This window comes from Tauraco erythrolophus, chromosome 11, assembly GCF_009769465.1.
Source record: "Tauraco erythrolophus isolate bTauEry1 chromosome 11, bTauEry1.pri, whole genome shotgun sequence".
NCBI lineage: Eukaryota > Metazoa > Chordata > Aves > Musophagiformes > Musophagidae > Tauraco > Tauraco erythrolophus.
Genome location: NC_141475.1, coordinates 5,565,411 through 5,582,647, shown reverse-complemented (window position 1 = coordinate 5,582,647; position 17,237 = coordinate 5,565,411). Strand labels below are relative to the sequence as shown.

Below are 17,237 nucleotides of genomic sequence, written 5' to 3'. Positions count from 1 at the left end.
TTCTTTCTTCCCTTGTTAGGTGAGACTGAGGTTGTCCACATAAAAGCAAGCCCATGATGTGGGAAAACATGACATCGTCTGCAAAGAAAAGTGTTTCTGAGGGGCATATAGTAAATCTGGTAAAATCAAAAAGGAGTAAAAAGTCTAACCAGTGTTCGACTGGAGCAACCAAACGCATTTGATAAGCTGCTCAGTGTGCTCTGGTGGCCAGGGGAATGGCAGTCTTTGCTGGTGGCACTGGGGCAGAGCTCAGGAGCTGCATGTTGCTGCAGCTGTGAGCTCTGGTTTTGGACACAGCAAAGTGCTCAGGTAAAGGGTGCAGTTGTCGGATGAGCTCGGGACCGGCTCAGGTGGCTCCTGGGGCTTTTCCCTCTGAGAGCTGAGGGCAGCAGGCTGGGGCTGCGGCTGAGGGCTTCCAGCGCTACCAGCCTGGAGCCAGGGCACGGTTTGCCATCAGCGAGAAGAGCCAGAAGTGGCCCTTGGGCCCCGTAACACCCTCAGTTGTGTGATCTCCTGGGACCTGGGGTAAAACTGGAAGGGAACGTTTTTGGTGCAGAGCCCTGCATTCCCCGCAGCGTGGAGCACTCCCCCCTGCTTCCTCGCACTCCTCCTCACTCCCTGTGGCTCTCTGATGGATTTCAGGCCACAGGAGCTATCGAAGGCTGCGAACACCTATTTGCTGTCATTAGGCAGGAGACTATTAATCACCTCAGTCTTCATGAAACGTGTTCTCCCCCTCATAAACGGGCATTGCCCACCTAAAGCCCTGGGCCCAGCAAGATGGTGGCCCTGGTACCATACTGTGCTGGAACCGCTACCAGAGGCACTCTCTGGGAGACCTCCCAGGGCTTCCACCTCCTCAAAGAGTTGTCTGCTGGTAACAGAAGTACTAGGCCAGTAGGAAAGATACAGCAGTGAAACTAAATTGGTTTTATTTTGGTAGAACCAAATTGAAAATGCTCTACATGCCGTTTTCAAAGGTGGGGCCTTTTGCACCGAGCAAAGAAGACAGATCATAGAATCACAGAATCATAGAATGGTTTGGGTTGGAAGGGACCTCAAAGATCATCTAGTTCCAACCCCCCTGCCATGGGCAGGGACACCCTCCACTACACCAAGTTGCCCAAAGCCTCATCCAACCTGGCCTTGAACACTTGAAGGGATGGGGCAGCCACAGTTTCTCTGGGCAACCTGTTCCAGTGCCTCACCACCCTTAGAGTGAAGAATTTCTTCCTTATATCTAATCTAAATCTATCCTCTTTCAGTTTAAAGCCATTACCCCTTGTCCTATCACTAAATGCCCTTGTAAAAAGTCCCTCTCCAGCTTTCCTGTAGTCCCCCTTTAAGTACTGGAAGGCTGCTAGAAGATGACCCCGGAGCCTTCTCTTCTCCAGGCTGAACAGCCCCAACTCTCTCAGCCTGTCTTCGCAGGAGAGGTGCTTGAGCCCTCGGATCATCTTCATGGCCCTCCTCAGATAAGCAAAATGGTTTGGTGCTGAACTGCCATAGTCCCTTGGAGCCATCTGGTCAGCAGGACGGTGCACCCCAGGGGGAAGGTTTCCAGTCTGAATGTCCCCTGGACACAGCAATGAGACCCACTGTCACCAAAGGAACTCTTGTCAAGATGAGGTCTTTACTGATGGCTGTCAGGCCGCTAGTAAAAGCACTCGGCAGCTGGCACAAGCTGCCTTGGCAGTGCTCCTGTCGGAGGTCGTGATCTCACCCTGCAAAGTCGGATTTGTCGATAGCTTCTGACAGCGCCCCGGTAACTGCAGCAAGCTTGAGGCCATCTTTTCAAATCAGATGGCTTCCTTTGTAAAGGCTGGTGCTTCCTGAATCAAATTGACAGTGCAGAGGCCCTTCTGACCTTTGGCACTTTATTAAATCTGGCTCTCCGAGCACTCCTTCCACCAGCCACGGCGAGGCTCAGTTGCTGGAGCACTGGCTATCTGCAGTGGAGCTGTCACCATCTGGACTGGTCACGCAGAGACTGGGAGAAACAGTACCCGGATTCGTACCTTCAAAGGTCTTCTGCTCTCCTTTTGGTACCCAAAGTTAAGGAGTAGATCAGTTCCGCTTCCTTATTTGCTCCTGAAACATCCAACCTGACAGACTGTGTGACACATGTACTGTCTTAGCCCTCCCCTGCTCCGAGGGGACATTCATGGGCTGAGTGTGGGTGCTGACTGAGAGAGATGTTGGGGTAGTCCCACCTCAGCCTGTTGTCCAAATCAATGAAGCTCACATGCTCTGCAGTCTTGAAGCTCACACCGCTGAAGTAATGAGCGTGAGCAACTCTCATCTTGTTCTTGGCAGAGTTTCATTTTTCAGTCATAATCAACAGATAAAATTGCTACCAATAGTTTAACATCAACATTGGTGACTCATTCAAAAACATGTGCTAATTCTGGGTTAGTGCTGAACGTTTTGCTTGATCGCGGTAACCAAAGCCAGTTACAGTGTGCTTGCTGAAAACACAGCCTGCCACACGAGTAACCTGACCAGAAACCCAGCCAGAATCTCGGAGATCTTGCAGGTAGGAAAGATAAACATACTTAAGAAGAAGAAGAAAAAAAAAAAACAACGTAGCTGTGGAGTGCTAATTAATTAAAGAAATAGCATCAAATCATAAGATAGAGCGTTTGGTTTGTTTTTCAGGTTTTCCAAGGCTGTGGAAATCCCAAAATCAGCACAAAGGGCTCCAGCAGCGAGGACAAGAAGAGGCGGGGAAAGGTTGCGTTGGAAGCAAAATCCTCTGCACAAGCACTGGAGATGCTGGTGAGTTTGCCTCCAAAGCTTCTGCCCCGCCAGTGTGTCCGGGTAGGTGTGCTGGGGCACACTCCCTGCCCTGGGAGCCCGGCCGGCACGGTGCTGGGTCCTGCGGGTTGGGACAGGCCACCCCGCGGGCTGCTGAATCACCTTTGCTGGTGAGTCTGAGGAAGATCAGATCAGTAAGTGCTGGCATGACCTAAGTAGATCTGATCTTGCCTCAGCAGAGGGTCGGGGTCTAGGTTGCTCATAACCAGTTTCTCGAGGATTTGGTGCCAAACTTATCTGAAAAGACTCCTTGACATTGGTGTCATTCAGCCTCGGGCAGTCCAGCCTGGATACTGGGGCCAGCGGTCCTCCTCCATGGAGATTTTGGATTCTGTGGATGATGAGCTGTGGAATATGCCATGGGCCCACATTTCAGAGGCTCCTCACTCACAGACATCTGCCTGTCCCACCCTGTCCCACTGCTGGCTCCCACCAAGGCTGCTTCTCAGCATTGCCCTCATGGCCCAGAAGATGATATTCTCCTGTTTAATCTTATGGTACCAGAACAGTCCTTAGCATGTAACCTTTGGCCTTGGGTGCTTGGGTTTGATGGTTGGTCTTTAGGGTAAGGTTGGTGACTCGTCCCTGTCTGCATAAAAACAGACTTCATGATGGTAAAACAAAATAAAAACAGCCAGAATCCTTGTCCTTTCCACAGCCCTGGGGCACCCCTGAGCTCTCCTGGCCCTGAGCATCCTCTCTGTTGACAGGTTTTAGATGCCAAAGGGAATCTGACAGCTCTCAAGACTTACTGGATCACCCTGCCTGGCAGCCTGTGCAGCAAAAAAGTAATGGCCAGCTCAGCGGCGGACGACAAGTGTTGGAACGGGATGACCAAGGGCAGGTATGGAGAGGGTCAAGGTGCCGGGATAGCACCGTTCTGGGGTGAGAGAGGGAGGGTTTGATAAAAGGCACTTATACATTATCTCAGCCAGCCCCACTTGTTTGCACTGAGCCAAAGGGTCCATCCCTGACCACAGAAATGCTGCGTTTCCTGAAAAACTGATACCTGGGAACGTCAAGCGTGTTGTCCTTTTGCTGTATGTCGGGAGGTTAAGCATTGAAATGCACCCGCCATGAAAAAACTGTGGGGTTTTGTACTAATGAAGCAGTTTTGCAATTCCACGTGCACTCAGAAGGCGGAAGGGCTGAATTTACCTTCCAAGCTGTCACTGAGAATTGCACACGCATCTTTCTATCCATACCTGCTCTGAAATGCTGTTTCCTAATGAGAGGAGGTACCTGGGTGACATCAGACAGCTGCAGAAACATCTCCCACCCAGGCTGAAGGTTGAAGGATGGCTGTGAGGGGAGATGGGCAGCTGCTGGACACCCACCTTTCTTCCCTTCTCTCCACAGACCTGCTGGGCTGGTCTCCGCCAGCCCAGAGCCGGCGCTTTTGGTTCTTCCCTATTTCATGTCATTGCCAGCAGTGCCGCGGATCTGCCGGGGCAGGTGGCCGGGATGGTGCCAAAGGAAGCAGAGCAGATCTGTGTGCCAGCTGACAGCCCTCAGTTAGCGGAAGCTTCCCTGAGGGCCTGTCTTCTCGTACAGACCTGGGGACATTCAGTCATCCCAGGTGTCAGTTCCCACAGGGTTTAATCAGGGCAGGGATGAAGGTTCTCCTCAGCCTCCCAAACGGACACAGCTTTTCCGTAGGGGAGTGTCACTGCAGCTGCACAGGTACCAGCCTGAGAGCAGCCCCTCTGCCCCACACACAGCCTTTCCTGCAGGAAACCCCTCCCCATGCGGGGACAGCAACACTGCAAGGCCACCAGCCACCTCCTGCAAGCCGAGGGCAGCCCGGGGCGAGCCCCAGGCCCTGATGGGGTCTGACCACAGCAGCATGGCTCGACATCCCTGGAGCTGGCTGTCTGGCAGTGAACACCAGCGTCTGGAGGCTGTTCAACAAGCCCACACCACTGACCGCAGCCTCTCTGGGGTTCAGAGAGGCTGGATTACCACTGGTGCCCGTCATGGGGAGAGGTGAGCTTAGCTGGGGTGAGACATCTAAACCTGTCGCCTTCCTCCGCAGTTACCTGCCCGAAGTGATGGGGGATGGCTTAGCTAATCAGATTAACAACCCAGAGGTGGAGGTGGACATCACCAAGCCAGATATGACCATTCGCCAGCAAATCATGCAGCTAAAGATCATGACAAACCGGCTGGGCAACGCTAACATCGGGAACGATGTGGATTTCCAAGACGCAAGTGAGTTTAGCAGAACCGGAGAGGTTCATGGCCGGCGAGAGGGGGCTGAGCAGTCAGTCCCGGCAGCCTGCACAGACCCCCGTGCAGACCCTGGAGCTGGGCGCTGATGGCAGAGAGGGGTTGTGGCGACCTGCCTTTTGGGTCGGGGCGGCAGAGGGTCTGTTCGAGTACAGCCAACTCACTGTGGGCTGGCTGGAGGCTGTGCTGCTCTCGGCGCCTCGCTGAAGCCTTAGGTGCTCTCCCCAGTCCCAGCCCAGCCCGGCTGATGGAGCCTCTGCTCTCATCTGCCCCAGAGGTTTCTGGCTGCTGCAGCAGCGTGTGGTTCAAGTCAGCTGGAGATCAGGGATGGACTTGCATCTCTTAGTGAGAGATGCAGAGAGGAGGTGGCCAAGGCAGGGCTGGTGGCCAGAGCTCCCAGGGGTTGCAGCAAGGGGAAGGCAGGGACATCACCTGCCATCAGGAGGGTGGTCAGGGCTCACCCCGTGTTTGTCTCTGCGCAGGTGACGACATGAGCGGCTCCGGGAGCGGCGATAGCTGTCCTGACGATGTGTGTGGCAAAAGACTTTCTAAGAGCCCCAGCACCAGGCAGCCAGAAACGCACGCTATTCCTAAGCAGTCTGGACACGGCATCAATGGGGCCAGCAGCAGATCTTTGCCTTCTGCCTTCCTCCTCCTCCTCCTTTCGGTGGCTTTCATTGCCGCGCAACACTTGTGGCGGTAACTCCTCACTAGCACAGCCAGGAAAGAGACTGCGGCCGAGGGCTTCACTTTGCCAAAACCAACCAACCAACAAAAGGACGTATTTAATTCACCTTGGCAAAAAAGAAAAAAAAAGAAAAAAAAAAAAAGAAAGAGGGAGGAGAAAAAGGTTTCAGTTGTTTGCTACTTCCGGCAGTGCTCGAGCTGTTTTCTTCTTTCTTGGTCTCTTCCCCAGCTCTGGGCCCTTCTTTCCGTACCTCATTGTTTTACTTTTGTTATTGCCACAGACTGGCTCTCGAGAGGCGTCGGGGGAGACCCAGCCGGCCCCTCCGCGGGCGGCTCTTCTGCTGCCTCCAGTGGAATATGCAATTGCCCCGACGTCGTCACCCAGCCGCTGCCCAGAGCGCTGCTTGCCATGCCGCTGCCGACAGCACGACGGGGCCGAGAGCAACGCCGCATCGTAACGGAACGCGGAGAGACTGAGGTCGTCGGCGCTGCTCAAGTGCTGCGTTCGGGGGCTCCTCTGGGTTTTCCCTCTGTACCTCGTAGGCAGGCAGAGACGGCCCTCCCCTTCCAGCTGCGCACGTAGGAGCGGGAGCAGGTTTGGTGGGTTGAACCGAAGCAGTTTGGCAGTGGCTGTTGGAACCAAAAACGCAGAACTTCCTTTTTCGCTGGAAAGGTCACAAGTGGGTTTCTTGGCTAGAGCTCGTAGCTGATGACGATTTGAAATGTAGGTCTCCTACATCTAAGTGACTGGGAATGAGTGTTAGGGGTTGGGGTTTGGGGTATTTTTTCTTTGCATGCTAGTTGGAAAGCCATTTTTTACCCAAGTAATGATGGTCCAATTTGTACCTGCAGTGCAGTACCGTCGTAGGTAACAGAGGGATGAAAATACGCACAGTGGGATTCTCCACTTGACAGACAGTTGTGCTGCCTCCTCCTCCTCCTCCTCTGGCCCCAGCCGTCAGTGGGAATCCCTTTTTTTGGTAATAGGAAAGACCAGAGACTTTTTACTAACTGGAGCATCATGACTGGTTGTGAGAGCTCACCCCGTGTGGGAGTGATGGACCAGGCAGCTGCCTTGGGGCAGAGAGGGGCTGCACACTGTCCCTACCAGGAGACTGACTCAAGGTAGCATCTACTGGGGAGGATGTGGGGACAGGACATATTTCTGGCTGAGATATTTTTTCTTTTGGTGTTTGTTCCTGTTGCATTGTAGGTTTCTAAGTGTATCCCTGCTTTCCCTATCCCTTCCCCATCCTCCCATGCACCTTCCCTAACCGCTGCAGGGACGGGGTGACACAGCAGGTCAGACACCCACCGGTGGCTCTGGTTTGGCTCAGAGAAGGACCAGGGTCACTCTCTGCAGCACCATCCCACCACACACCAGCCACTGGGTCATGTGGGCAGGTGCCTAACCCCAAAATGCTCGATGGGGTGGACTCTGTGCCAGGTTTTGAGACTAGGGGTGGTCAGTGAAAGATATAAATATCCTCATGTAGCTGTAGGAGTGTCTGTGCTTGTAGGGCTGTGCACTTCGGGGCTTCCAGAAGGCTTCTGTACCTGATGGGTGCGGCAAGCATCAGCCGGAGAAGTAGATTTAGCAGGTGTTGTAGGTACCACACAGTCACGGTGAGCGGTTGGGCCAAGAGCACGCCCAGGGGCTGGGCTTCATTCTTGTGGAGTTGGGTCTGAGTTTCAAATATGTTTGTACTGCAGGCGAGAGGGAGGGCAGAGGTGCAGCTACCTTTTACTTTGCTGGTCTGCACAGCACATGTTTGAGCATTTCTCCTCTGTCCTGCCAGAGGAGACGTGTCTTCAGGCTAAGCAAACATTATGGGGTTGGGGTTTGGCTATTTTCTAAGAAAAAGGGGAAGGAAAAAAAGAAAAATTTACTATTAGCAGTTGCTAGAACGTGCAATTTAAGGGAAGATGAGAACATGAGCAAGGTAATGCCGAAAGCTGGTGCAGTTGGGTGCGGGGGGAGCTTGTCTGCCCTCCCTGGGGCAGGGGTCCCACCAGGCAGCGGGAGGCAGCAGCAGCTCCTGCCCACCTCGTCCTGGGGCCAGGTAACGACGCTCATGGTTCGTCAGACTAGGCAGAGATTTTAGCCCGATTTTGGCTACTCCAGGTCACCATGACTGACGTTACTGACTCGGTGTCCTTCCTGCCTTGTACGTGCCGCCTTCTGATCTAATCTGGTGGGGTTTCAGAAACGAAAGCCAGGATGCTGGACATTGGCTAAAGAACATACAACACCACTAGATCCATCAAAACCCAGGAGTGGATAAATGCAAGTCACAGATTTATTTACTTCTAGAAATAAGGCAAGTTCCACATTTTACTTTTACTACTCTAAAGAGTTCCTGTTTTTTCTTTTTTTTTTTTAACCAGAATTGCCAATACCAATTTAGCCTTCACTTACAGAAATCCCCACAACCAGTCCTGCAGAAACTTTGAAAAAATGAAAAAGGAGAGGGGCATTAAAACATTGTACCCTGTTCAGAAAAACAGTTGAGTTGAATTGGAGTTTTAATACATGACTGCCAAGGTCAGCGTTCTACTTTGCAGAAAGGAAAGTCCTGGTCGTTTCCATTTCTGTGCAGTTAGTGTTTGCTGTCAGCCTGTTACCCTCAAAAGCTTCTTTTGGGCCCCAGGGGGAATACACCTTAAACGTGAAGCCAAGGATTTACTGATTGTCCAGTTAATATTTTAACAATTTAGCAGCCCAAGTTATTGGTCCTGTTATGATAATAAAACCCAATAATCCAAATCAATAAGGCAAAGCCTCAAAGGAAAAACTTACGCAGGAGAAACCCTTCCTGGTACGCCCTCGCCCTTTGGCTGGGGCTGAGCTCACGCTTCAGCGTCCCTCTGGACCCCGAAGGTGACAGCTTCTGCCAAAGCCCAGAAAGCAAGTCGTATTCTGGACTGTATCAAAAGAAGTGTGGCCAGCAGGTCGAGGGAAGTGATTCTGCCCCTCTACTCAGCTCTCGTGAGACCCCACCTAGAATACTGTGTTCAGCTTTGGAGTCCCCAACATAAGAAGGACATGGAGCTGCTGGAGCGGGTCCAGAGGAGGGCCACGAAGATGATCCGAGGGCTGGAGCACCTCTGCTATGAAGACAGGCTGAGAGAGTTGGGGCTGTTCAGCCTGGAGAAGAGAAGACTCCGGGGTGATCTTACAGCAGCTTTCCAGTACCTAAAGGGGGCCTACAGGAAAGCTGGAGAGGGACTTTTTACAAGGGTGTGTAGTGATAGGACAAGGGGCAATGGCTTTAAACTGAAAGAGGGGAGATTTCAATTAGATATAAGAAAGAAATTTTTTACATTGAGGGTGGTGAGGCACTGGAACAGGTTGCCCAGAGAAGTTGTGGATGCCCCATCCCTGGAAGTGTTCAAGGCCAGGCTGGATGAGGCTTTGGGCAACCTGGTGTAGTGGAGGATTTCTCTGCCCATGGCAGGGGGTTTGGAACTAGATCTTTAAGGTCCCTTCCAACCCAAACCATTCTATGATTCTGTGATTCTATGAAGGTGACAGCTTCTGCCGTGGGGCCGAGGAGGGGCTCAGGCAGCATCGGCAGCCTATGGGCTGCATGGGTCAGGCGAGGGCAGCGCCCGGGGCTCTTCCCCCTCTGTGCCTGGAGGCGTGTGATGGTGGCGGTGGTGCTTCCTCCGTGGTCGGTCCTGGGGCCGCTTAGGTTTGTTTTGTGTACCTTTTCACACAGTCTGCCTACGCTGCTGCTTTTTCTTGGTTCATGGTTATTCAGTTTTTCCATTCTCTTTGTTATTCCAAAGCGGTTTCCCCAACCTGCTGCAATTTGGTGGCCCGGGGCTGCACTTGGCCGTGCCACCTTCTGCTGGGGGCCTAAACGGCCAAGTGCCCCCCAGGGTATCGACTTGGTATCGCTCTAAATTAAAGCAAACTATAGTTACCCGACGGCCAGGCAGCTGCTGGCACAGCTCAACAAACTGAAGTCAGCCCAGGTCCAGACAAGCCCTGAGCCTGTGGCTTTTTCAGTGCTTATCAATGACGTTTCCTGGGCTACTGCCCACTCAGAACCGTTGTGACAAACTCCCCAGCCCCGTGGTGGTTGCAGGCTGAGGGCTGCAGCCACGGCCGGGGCCGGTGGCTGCCACGGGCTGGTTAGGTGAATCGGGAGCTCTGGGGAACAGGGGTGGCTGGGGAGGAACATTCCCTTCGATGTTGCCGAGGTGCTGATTCGTGGTGTTTTGGTTTGAAAAGGCCTCGTACTTCGCAGGGGTGCAGAGGCGGGTAGTGGGCTAGGGAAAAATATTGACAAAGACCCCTGTCCCTGGAAAGGGGAGAACCAGAAACAGTGGATTTCCAAGTGTCTCTGTCTTTCAGCTTGCTCTTTTGTGCCATAATGTGTATGTTTTAACTAAGGGCGAGGGTCTCAAAAGGCTTTGAGAGCGCAGCTACTTATCATTTACAGATGACAAACTGCCTGTTGTTTTCCGGTGGGCTTGGTAGGGGCTAAGGTATAGCAAAATATCTAAAGTCCACCTTTGCTTTAAACAGGTGCATTTCTATCTGCAGGAGTAAGAATTATTTCACTTATTGGCATAGCTGGACAGTTATCTATTTCTTTCTGTTACCAAGGTACTTGTAACTCTCTTGCACTGTTTATCTAAAGTTGAAATATGTTCTTTGAATCCTTGTATAAATAAAAAGGCTGGAGACTTAAATCTGTATTTACAGGGCAATTCTTTTTCTTCTCCATTTAAGCTGAGTTTGGAGTTTTCTTCCTTTTTCCTCATTGAGGCACAGATAAAAGGCCAGGTCAGGAGTCCCAAGGAATGGAATCGTGCGTTCAGCCACAAGGTTTGTAACAGGCTGATGCCGATGTTGGGCTTGGGGGTTTGCCTGCATTCAACCCTGTGTCATCTGGAGGGACAACTGCTAGGGTCGTGTGGATGTCATGTGGGTGGAAACACGGTGAACCTGACTCGAGTCATCCGAGCAAGTGTGCTAAATGTTCTCTTCTTCATACAGATGCACAAAAAGTCATGGCATAATAGCACGGGGAATCAGAAACACCCTCGGTGTTTGTCATTGCAAAGTGTTGTGCTCGTTACTCACCGTGGCCTTGTCCTAGTGCAGCTGTTGGCAGGGTTAGCGGCGAGCGCAGGAGACCGCTGGGCCGTCGCAGTGACGCAGGTGTTCGATCTCGAGCGCGTGCTCGAGGCTGAACTGATGCAGCAGAAAGGTTTGTGCTTCAGCTCTGCCCTGTCCACTTGCAGAAGCGGGTGAGTGCAGGAGTCAAGGTAACGCGTCGAAAGCCGCTCGTGAAGTGTCTGAGAGAGACTTGGTAACTGGAAACTACTAAAGTGTATCTATCTGCCTGGAAGCAAATATCACTTAAATTTAATAAATTGAGTGATACCTTTGAGTGAGTAGGTATTTCTTTAGTTTCCTGTCCTGCACTTACAGCTGTTTGCACCACATGCACGTTTATATACATACAGACAAGTGTAGAAACGTTGATCTTCTCCCAGGAGAAGTTGTTTCCAGACCAGTCGCTTCCTTTGTCTCCTCTGTGTCTAATTAGGATCTTAAATAACGGCCACTTACAGCTGTGTGCGTATTAAAGCTGTTTGAAAACGTTTCTGTTGGTTTGTGATGCCGCTGAACGCCCTATGTTTGCAAATTCACTGCTAAGAACTTGCAGAAAGCCCAGGGCTCAGCTCAGCTCCTGCTTCCCTGCAGCCACACAGCCCGCTGTCCCCGAGGAGGGACGGCTGCAGCGACTCCGGTAGCAGCCCTGTACCTACAAGGGGCTCGCCAAGACGGTGGGACACTTTACAGCGGAACATGGCAAGAGGACGAGAGACAGCCAGCGTAACCGGGGCTGCTTGCACGAGGTGTTTGCACCGTACCCCAACCGGCAGTGGCACCAAGACCAGAAACCTCCCAGCAGCCACCAGCAAAATCTGGACTGAGGCATCAGACCTTTCCTAGCCGGAGGATGAGACCATTACCCTGCAGTTCAAGCATCTTCTTGCAGAGGAGACCATGTGTTCGCTGCTGGGAGATGGTATTTGCATTTAGTGTGTAATTACTCTCCAGGTAATGGTAACTACCCTGCTCTTACTTCCTCCTCTGCATGGGCACACGATACAGGGCAGGCTGGTGGGAAGGGACAACCAGCCTTGAAGGACCGACCGTCCTTAAGTCAACTGCAGGCAGGTCGCTGGTAAACATCTGTAGCCTCATAGCAAGGCAGCATGGGTGCAGAAGCAGTGACATTTGTTGGTGCTAATGCGACAATGCTGCTCTGGGATGGAGGCCCAGAGACCTCCTGGACCAGTGCTGGGATGAGCTGCAGGGAACTGATAAGCCAATAAGGCACACCAGGTATGTCTGGCAAATCCCGGAGCAATCTGCTGGGCTGCTGCTGCCCACATGGATCAGTGGAAGGTTCATGCCACATCGAGTGTGATGCCATGCGAAGTAAAATCATGGTTTTACTAACAAGAGCAGGTGTGGCGGGGAAAAGCCAGAGAAGCTGTGGATACCCCATCCCTGGAAGTGTACAAGGCCAGGTTGGATGGGACTTTGAGCAACCTGATCTAGGGGAAGGTGTCCCTGCCCATGATGGCAAGGGGTTAGAACTAGATGATCTTTAAGGTCCCTTCCAACCCAAACCATTCTATGATTCTTTGAAAACTCAGCACAGTGGGCCCTTTAGGAGTGTTCTTGCTGTTAGCCACTTTTTTTTAACAGTGGCTGCTGGCAGTTGATCGCAGCCTGATGACGGGTGGCTGCAATAATGGACCCCTCCCTCATCTTTCTTGTGTGGTTTTCCAGGTGGCAAAGTCCTGGAGCCCCTGTGGTATGCTCAGACAGCTGCAGCCACCTTTGTGTCTTCAAAGAGTGGTGGGGTGCATCCAGGACACCATGTGCCTCTTCTCCTGCTGCATTGGGAAGGGAAAGACCATAGTGCACATCCTGAGAGGTGTAGGCACACTCCTCATTGAAGATATACGAGTGCTGTTTTTCAGTCACGTCCTGTGCTGCTTGGCTGGGTAACACTATTTCCCAGGACAGTCCTGGGATGTGGTGTGTGCTGCTTTGGAAACCGATGGCCTTCACGGCACGGCCAAAATGGCTCTGGTGAGCCGATGAGTGTTGCAAGTTGCAAAGGGACTGTGGTGTCTCGAGTCATGTCAGTGTCTTCTCCTTTCTCCCAGGTTTGAACTGAAGCATGTCCATAAATCACCACCCAGGGACCTCTGCAGGAGCCCAAGAAAGCCCTCAAATGAGGGCAGGCAGAAGAAAGAGGAGCCTTTGTCACTTCCCAGGCGAGCGGAGGAAGGTCAGGCAGCAGCTGGCTCCTTTCCACAGCACAGGGAACCAACACATGCCTGTTTGATCAGGAAAATACCTGGCCGTGATTGCAGAAAGGCTCCTTGTCTGATCCACAGTGTCATGGCCTGGGAATAAGGGTGTGCCATGGAAATGCTGAGCTGGATGAGGGTGGTGCCTGAAAATCCTGGAAGTTGTGGCTGCAGGAGAACCCAAGGGCTCTCTGACATTGCTGGGGCAGGCAGCATCAGGGTGATGCTGAGCTTTCTCCTTTCCAGCTTCAGGGACCCAGCCTGAATGGTGCCTCCTGGGCTGGCAGAGCCTTTGTCCAGCCACATGCCCTGAGCCCTGGGCGAAGGAAGCGACAGGGCAGAGGAATGAGCCTGTGGGCAGGTGAGGTGTGTGACAAACAGCAGGAGGGGACGCTGTGCTCTTATGCTTATGTGAGGGAGCCATCTCCCTTGGCTCCGGAGCCAGCATCTCTCTGGCAGGCTGTTGTTGACACAAGTGATGGCAGGTGCACAGCAAGTTGGCTTCCCCTCCCTCCATGACGGACTGAAAGTTCATCCTCATCCCTCAGGGCTGATTCTTACTGGCTGGCATTGTGTTTCACACCAGTCTTATTAGTCTGTGCCCGGCTGCTGTGATAGTCCAGGTCCATCTTCGTGCCAGCACCAAATGTCAGCCACAGGCTCTTTTCTTTGCATCATGGCCAGAAAGAAAAGTGTTCAAGAAGCTCAGCCACAGGCTCGGTCTGCCAGGAAGTGCCTGGGACCCGCGTCCAGCCCTGCATCACGCACCTGGCACCAGCGGATGTGGCGTTCCCCTGGCCGGGCCTTTGGCCCCATCCCCTCCCAGGCTTCACAGCTCGAACGCGTGGCTGCGTGCGCACACGTAAGATACCCTCTGCCCTGGCACCACACCAGCGATTTTGCTGAAGTCCAGAAAGATTAGCGCTACCGTATCTAATTAGCCTAGTAAATCATTTTCTGATTACTCAAAAGACGCTTTCGTGGTAGGTGTGGGGCAACTAGGTGAGCTGGAGGTGAGCTGGAGGTGACCACATCGACAGTGCATCATTGCACCAATATTACATCAGTGCTGACCCCAGCGGCCGCCTTCCTGTGAGGCCGACAGGGGTTTTAGCTTCCTGTAAGAAGCCGCTGCAGGGATAGGGACTGTACAAATCCGACTGTTTTACTCATGATCCGTAGGCTCTGACATTGCTTTTGGCGGCTCGACTGCAGCTCTCGGGACCCAGCAGGCACTAGGACCTGCCTGAAACCGTTACACCCAGAGGGGATAAATATAGCACAGCGCAGCCGGCTGCAGGGCCGCGCAGCCGGACACTGCCGGGGCGAACGACCCGCACCCCGCTCCCCGGGGTAAACAACCCGCACCCCGCTCCCCGCGACGTCCCGCTGCTCCGGGGCCGTGCCACGGCTCGAATGCCACGTGGAGGGGCCGATCCGGGAGCTCTGCAGCGGGGCGGTGGTGCCGGCGACGCCGCGGCCGTGGCTGCCGATGCTCCAGCTCTGCAAGGTCACGGCCTCGCTGCTCATCGGCAACGCCAGGGCAGCCTGCGACGAGGACCTGCTGCGGCGGGAGGGAGTCACCTTCTGCGTTAATGTCACCAGGCAGCAGCCCTTCCCCAGCCTGCCGCAGGTGCGGGGCGTACGCGTGCCCGTGTTGGACGATCCGGCTGAAGACCTGTATCGGTACTTCGGGCAGTGCGGCGACGCTATAGAAGAGGCTGTGAGGAGCGGTGGGAAGTGCTTAGTTTACTGTAAAAATGGCCGCAGCCGATCAGCCGCCATTTGCACGGCTTACCTGATGAGACACAGAAAGCTCACACTGAAGGATGCCTTTGAGGTATTGTACTTACACCCAGATTTATATTTAGACGTCTTTTGGGTAGGAAATGCAATGCTTATAATGAATAATGATGGTTTCTATTTCTAATTAAATAGAATTATTTTGGCGCTCTCGCTTGTTTGTTCACAGTTTTGTAGACACTCAGCCTTTGAATAAAATTCCACTGTAAGTTTTTTCAGCCCCCTACTTGGACAAATAAGTTTTTGACATGAGGTTTCTGGGACAAATATAATTACAAATGCAAATAGGCTTTAAGCACTGGTAGCAAAATAAGCCAAGTTGGTTGTTTTGTGAACGTTTTCCCTATAATTTGCTTGTCATGATGTGTGAAATTAAGAGACACAGACTCAAAGCCAATAAGTCAAAAGGAAACAAGTACGTGCAGAAGTTATTTGGCAGGATTTGCTCTTACTACCTATGTGACAGCTCAACAGAGCAAAGAAACATCATCTGTTAGGTCGACTAGAGGGCTAGGGACTAACTTCATTAGGACACCTGTCCAACACATGCGACGCATGCTCTGCAGTCTTTTAGTCATCACCCGTTCGGTAGGTATGTCACTAAAGTCTCGAGACACGGTTTTGCTCAGTATTAGACAGAGGCATGCAGATACATGACCAAGTTTCACTCTGTCTTAAAGGTGAGCAGTGTCACCACACTTGGAGAGAGACATGCACATTTCCAGCAAAGTCAACAGCTCTTTTTTCATGTCTCACCCATCAATCTGTTCTATAACTCAGACCATAGGCCAGGAGGCCTTAGCAAGAACAGTGTGAGGTCAGCTCACCAAAATATCTGTTTGGTTTTGATTTTGCTGTGGAATAACGAAGTAAATCTTCTCAAAAGTCAAAGAGGAAGAAATCCCTTTTCATGATACCTTCCCTTGCTTCTACAACATTTCTCTTTTTTTTTCCTAGACTGTGAAGGCTGCCAGACCAGTAGCAGAACCCAATGCAGGGTTTTGGTCTCAGCTGCAGAGATATGAAGAAGATTTGCAGATACCAAAGCAGTCTGATCTGCTGAGCAAAGGACTTAAAAATAGCAATGTGTGAAGATATTTTAGAGAGACTTAAGTGGCTTGCTACAGATTTAAAAAAAAAAAAAAAATCAACACTTCATATATCACCTATACATAAAATGCCTTCCTCCCCAGTCTGTATTGATGGTTGAAGATACATGGGAAAGGGGCAGATAAGCAGAGGAGAAACAACAGAAACAGAAAATGATTGGAAGGACTGCCAACAAATCAGTGGAAGTCGTGGTATCTTCAGCATTTACTTGCACTGAATGACACTGAATACAATAACAATGTATTGAATTAATGAATGAGTTACTATATAAGGATTTTACTCTTGGTTTTTAATTAAACTTTCCAGTGATGTCACTAGAAGATCTGATGCCAGACCAAGAAAGTTCTGAATTTGTCTCTTCCCTGGATGATAATTCATGTTCATGAGCCGATACACCCTTTGGTAGGAAACCAATGCTGGAACTGTTTAGTCACTGCCTGCGCTCTGCAGTTTCCTTATGTTCAACTAGACCAAAATAGCATCACAAAATTGTCTAAAAATCCAGAGGACAGATGCTGGTGAGAAGTTCAGCTCTCACCATGCAAGTTAAGTGCCTTTTCGGCTTTTGATGTTACTCTTCAAAATGCCAAAGGGATGATTTTTAAAAGAGTAGTTGATAGTGGAGGGAAAAAGATGACATAAGCAATCTAAAAGTAATCCTCACTCCTTCTAACTCTCCTTACTAAGCCTAACAACATCTATCAGTGCCCAATTCACGCCTTAATGTGTCAGTTGTACCTGTACGCAAGCAACATGGCTAAATCATTTGTGCTAAGACTGCTTGCACATTGCCCCGTGAAATTATCTATTGTGATATCAAGGAAGCTGCATGAAGCTTCTAAATCAGGCTACAATTATGTTTATAATAAGACGTTATAAGTAGAGAAAAACACAAAGGTATTTTGTCAAACTGTATCAATACGTTTGTAATTTAAAAGGGACAAGTTATGAAACCTGTGCATCTGCAGTGTTCCACTTCCATTCCATGTTGCTCAAAGCATCAAAATAAAGTTAGCTCATCATCATCTGTCCAAGTGCTTACACAAGGCAAATACATGCTCCAAGCAGTGGAATAGTTTAAGGCAGAAATTCTGATGATGGAACCATGATGGAGAATAAAGCTACCGAGGAGTTATATAAATTACACAATTAAGATGCAGTAAAGTTCCCAAAGTTAAAGATTGCTCAGAATAAAATAAGATTCTTTTAAAAGCTGAAGACATAGAAATAGAAAT

At 51.2% G+C, this 17,237-nt stretch overlaps 2 protein-coding genes across 2 annotated transcripts in view; both read left to right on the top strand.

Moving 5' to 3' along the window:
• GPC1 (glypican 1) overlaps window positions 1-5,749 on the top strand; it is a 203,248-nt gene extending 197,499 nt beyond the window's left edge. The window contains exons 6-9 of the mRNA XM_086618360.1: window positions 2,659-2,778; window positions 3,528-3,661; window positions 4,853-5,028; window positions 5,529-5,749. Coding sequence (XP_086474486.1) covers window positions 2,659-2,778; window positions 3,528-3,661; window positions 4,853-5,028; window positions 5,529-5,749 — 651 coding nt within the window. The remainder of the gene's footprint in view (window positions 1-2,658; window positions 2,779-3,527; window positions 3,662-4,852; window positions 5,029-5,528) is intronic.
• An 8,832-nt stretch (window positions 5,750-14,581) lies between these two features.
• Window positions 14,582-15,984, top strand: DUSP28 (dual specificity phosphatase 28). Its single transcript, XM_009978423.2, has 2 exons — window positions 14,582-14,929; window positions 15,850-15,984. The coding sequence occupies exons 1-2, from the start codon at window positions 14,582-14,584 to the stop codon at window positions 15,982-15,984; spliced, it is 483 nt and encodes a 160-aa protein (XP_009976725.2).
• Window positions 15,985-17,237: the final 1,253 nt, after the last annotated feature.